The sequence below is a fragment of the Vulpes vulpes genome, chromosome 11, assembly GCF_048418805.1.
Source record: "Vulpes vulpes isolate BD-2025 chromosome 11, VulVul3, whole genome shotgun sequence".
NCBI lineage: Eukaryota > Metazoa > Chordata > Mammalia > Carnivora > Canidae > Vulpes > Vulpes vulpes.
Genome location: NC_132790.1, coordinates 23,372,830 through 23,376,891, shown reverse-complemented (window position 1 = coordinate 23,376,891; position 4,062 = coordinate 23,372,830). Strand labels below are relative to the sequence as shown.

The window sequence follows — 4,062 nt, the reverse complement described above, 5'->3', positions numbered from 1 at the left end:
ATATGTTCTCATTCATTTGGGGAATATAAATAATAGTGAAAGGGAATATAAGGGAAGGGAGAAGTGTGTGGGAAATATCAGACAGAACATAAAGACTCCTAACTCTGGGAAACGAACTAGGGGTGGTGGAAGGGGAGGAGGGTGGGGGGTGGGGGTGAATGGGTGATGGGCACTGAGGGGGGCACTTGATGGGATGAGCACTGGGTGTTATTCTGTATGTTGGCAAATTGGACACCAATAAAAAATAAATTTATTATAAAAAAAGAAAAAACCCCTCTATAATTAATATACCACTCAAAAGGAGGGCCACCTGGGTGGCTCAGGGGGTTAGGTGTCTGACTCTTGATTTTGGCTCAAGTCATGATCTTGGGTCATGAGACTGAGCCCTGCATTGGGCTCCGTGCTGGGTGTGGAGCCTGCTTGGGATTCTCTTTCTCGTAATGCTCCTCCCCACTGCCCTACCACTCCTGCTCACCTGCTCTCTAAAAAAATGAGCAAAACAAAATCATTTCTTAAAAAGTGATAGCCTATACCTCTAATTTTATTTTATTTTATTTTTTATATCTCTAATTTCAATATACTTCTTTACTGTGTGATTAATGACGTCCAAGGAGCTCCCAATAATTTATGACAATGAAGAGGAATTCATGCTTACTTGTTTCATTCTATTCTATTTCCAAAAGAACACCCTCAGACATTGCAAGCAGTATACTTTAAAATTAAGCGTACACATAGGATTAAGTTTCCTAATCAATTGTTATTTTTCTTTTACTTTATTATTTTTTTTATAAATTAATTTTTGTTGGTGTTCTATTTACCAATATACAGAAAAACACCCAGTGCTCATCCCGTCAAGTGTCCGCCTCAGTGCCCATCACCCATTCCCCCCCGCCCCCCGCCCTCCTCCCCTTCCACCACCCCTAGTTCGTTTCCCAGAGTTAGGAGTCTTTATGTTCTGTCTCCCTTCCTGATATTTCCCACACATTTCTTCTCCCTTCCCTTATATTCCCTTTCACTATTATTTATATTCCCCAATACCCTCCAGTTCCATCCACGTTGAAGCAAATGGTGGGTATTTGTCGTTTCTAATGGCTGAGGAATATTCCATTGTATACATAAACCACATCTTCTTTATCCATTCATCTTTCGATGGACACCTAGGCTCCTTCCACAGTTTGGCTATTGTGGACATTGCTGCTAGAAACATCGGGGTGCAAGTGTCTCGGTGTTTCATTGCATCTGAATCTTTGGGGTAAACCCCCAACAGTGCAATTGCTGGTCTATTTTTAACTCTTTGAGGAACCTCCACACAGTTTTCCAGAGTGGCTGCACCAGTTCACATTCCCACCAACAGTGTAAGAGGGTTCCCTTTTCTCCACATCCTCTCCAACATTTGTGGTTTCCTGCCTTGTTAATTTTCCCCATTCTCACTGGTGTGAGGTGGTATCTCATTGTGGCTTTGATTTGTATTTCCCTGATGGCAAGTGATGCAGAGCATTTTCTCATGTGCTTGTTGGCCATGTCCATGTCTCCTAATCCATTGTTAAATCACAAAAACTCACATGAGCACATTGTAAAGATATAATTGGCTTTATTAATCAATTCATGAATCAGGCAGCATATCATCCAGAGAGTAGAGGGGAGCTCAGAGGAGTTATACAAAATGCAAGGCTTTTTATAGAAAGGACAATCAAGCAAGAGGTTTTTAGCAAAGAAAATAAGGGACTGTTTCAGGCAAAATCCCCTTCCCTGAATGGAAATGGAAGGAGGTCTTATTAGGGGAATTATCTCACCTTCCTTTGGGAGATGGAGAAGACCTATGTGACTGATTAGCCCATTGGTGCTAAGTAGAAAAGCCCAGATTGATTGCTTTCCAAGTCCACTCCTGGAGAAGTTTGAAACTGCAATTAAGGCTTGGTTTGCAGTTGTGAGGGCGAGTGACTCCACCTTGGGCCTGTGGCTTGCTTTTTAACACCACAGACCTTAAAATTGGGAGATCAACCTGAATTATCTGGGTGAGCCCAATGTAATTACAAGGGTCCTTCAATGGGGAAGAGGGAGGAAGAAGAAGAGGACAGAGTGGTGCCATGTGAAAGGACTCAACTTTCCATGGCTGGCTTTGAAGATGGAATAGGAGACCATCAGCCAAGAAACATGGTGGTTTCTAGGAGCTAGGAAAGGCAAGGAAATTAGTTCTCCCCTCGAGTCTCCAAAAAAAGGCTGAGAAAAAATTTGATGGCCTGAACAATGTTTCCTGGCTGAATATCCTTCACCAAATGGAGTTCCACACTCCATTATAAACTTTTCTTCGCTCATCTGCAAAATGCAGGCTGTGGCAGTAACTTCCTTGCAGACCCACGTGAGTACTGAATTACTTCTTGTGCCTAAAGTACCCAGAGCAATGTCCCCCAGTTTGGATTGTTTCCAGGACTACCAGCCGTTGTCCTCGGTTTCCCAAGGATTGCCTTTTCTTGCTCTTCTCTCTTCCCCGGTGGGATGCACCTAAAAATCCTACAAACAGAACTATGTGGAAAGGGCGTTAAAACCATTTTTTCAAAGAAAATACAGACTAGTCCACCCCCCCCCCCCCCAAGTTGTTCCCCACGCCAATCCCAGCCCTGACCTTCAGTAGAAGCAGACCGTGTGAAGAAAGCTCTTTCCAGTTTTCTCCTCCGCAGCCAGCAGCAGCTGACCAAGACTGTCTTCCATGTCGTCTGCCTGCTGGAGGCTCTGGCACAGCCTGTAGATGAGGAAAGCCCCGAGGGTGGCCTCCTCCAAGGTGTCCACTATGTCCACGTTGACCACATACACAGGCTGGAAGGTCGCCTGTTCCCTGGCGCATAGGTCTTGCACCACTCGGTCATAGACCCTCTCCTCGCAGGTGAAGATGACATCAAAGGGGTCGCTGCACTCCTGAAACCTTTCTGGGTGCGGCTTGATCCTCTGGTTTCTCCCCAAGAGTTGCAGGATTCCGTTGCTCATGTAGCATTCCCGGTTTTTCCTCCAGAGGTCCTTATACATCTGCTTGTAGGTCGTGGAGAAGTCATAGAGCACGGGGCAATTGCGTATGAGACCCGGGAGCTTCACCTGACGCGCGACTCCAAAAGACCGGACGCAGAACCCCCTTTTCTGGAGGATATCATGGGCTTCCATGCTCCTGTTCAGGTTGCTGCTGCACACCACAGCCACCCTGAGCGGGGACGGGGGCATGGTGGCGGCTGCTGGGGGCTGCAGGGCCTGCGGGGATGCTGTGGCCAGGACGCTGGCTACTTGGTTCCGCTCTCCAGACCAGCACAGTGGTGGAGGACGGGCAGCAGGCTTCTATTTGGGCACCTTCAGGGAGTCGGCAGAGACTTCCAGGACTTCCTGGTGGATTCCGTTTCAGGGGGTGGAGTGTCATTGGATCCTGAGACCAATAACCTAATCACGATAATGGCGAGGTGATTCCATCCACTAAATCACTCAATCTCAATAAGGGTGTGGCCGCCCATCGCAGTGATGTGAAACCTGCAGTTGGTTGGATTGGCCTACGTGGTGATGAGGGCTGAGGCTGACAGTGAGCGGGTCAGGCTGACTGGAAGCATGTCAGTGCTCTGCAGTGACACCTGGTCATGAATATGGGTGGAAAATCTGTTTTGACATTTTGAACTTACATCCAATTCAATTCTACCCCTAATTACATAAAAGTATCCTTGCCCCTTAATATACATTTGGATTTTCTAGAAATGCAATTGTGTAAATCATAGGAATACCTTCATAGGAATTGCCCCACAATTCAGAAAGTCATTTGCCAATGCAAATAAATCACATTCTGGAGAATATCCCTGCTGAGTATATTAGGAATTACAACACAGTGTTTTCCACATTTAATAGTCTTATAATCACGATTCTCAAAGAAAATCAGGAATTGATGTCAGCTTCTGCCTGCTTTTTATTCCTTCAAGTACAGCTTGTTTGAGCATTCCCATACTGAAATGTAATATATGTAAAATCCTCTGCGTAGGGTCTGTGTTTTAAAAATCCTTCCAGATAGGGGTGCTTGGGTGGTTCAGCTGCTTAAGT

At 45.6% G+C, this 4,062-nt stretch overlaps 1 protein-coding gene across 1 annotated transcript; it reads right to left on the bottom strand.

Annotated features, from left to right (window-relative positions):
• Positions 1-2,625: 2,625 nt before the first annotated feature.
• Positions 2,626-3,210, bottom strand: LOC112928747 (RNA polymerase II subunit A C-terminal domain phosphatase SSU72 like protein 6-like). Its single transcript, XM_072727458.1, has one exon. It carries the CDS (start codon positions 3,208-3,210, stop codon positions 2,626-2,628), a length of 585 nt encoding a protein of 194 aa, XP_072583559.1.
• Between the last annotated feature and the right edge of the window lie 852 nt (positions 3,211-4,062).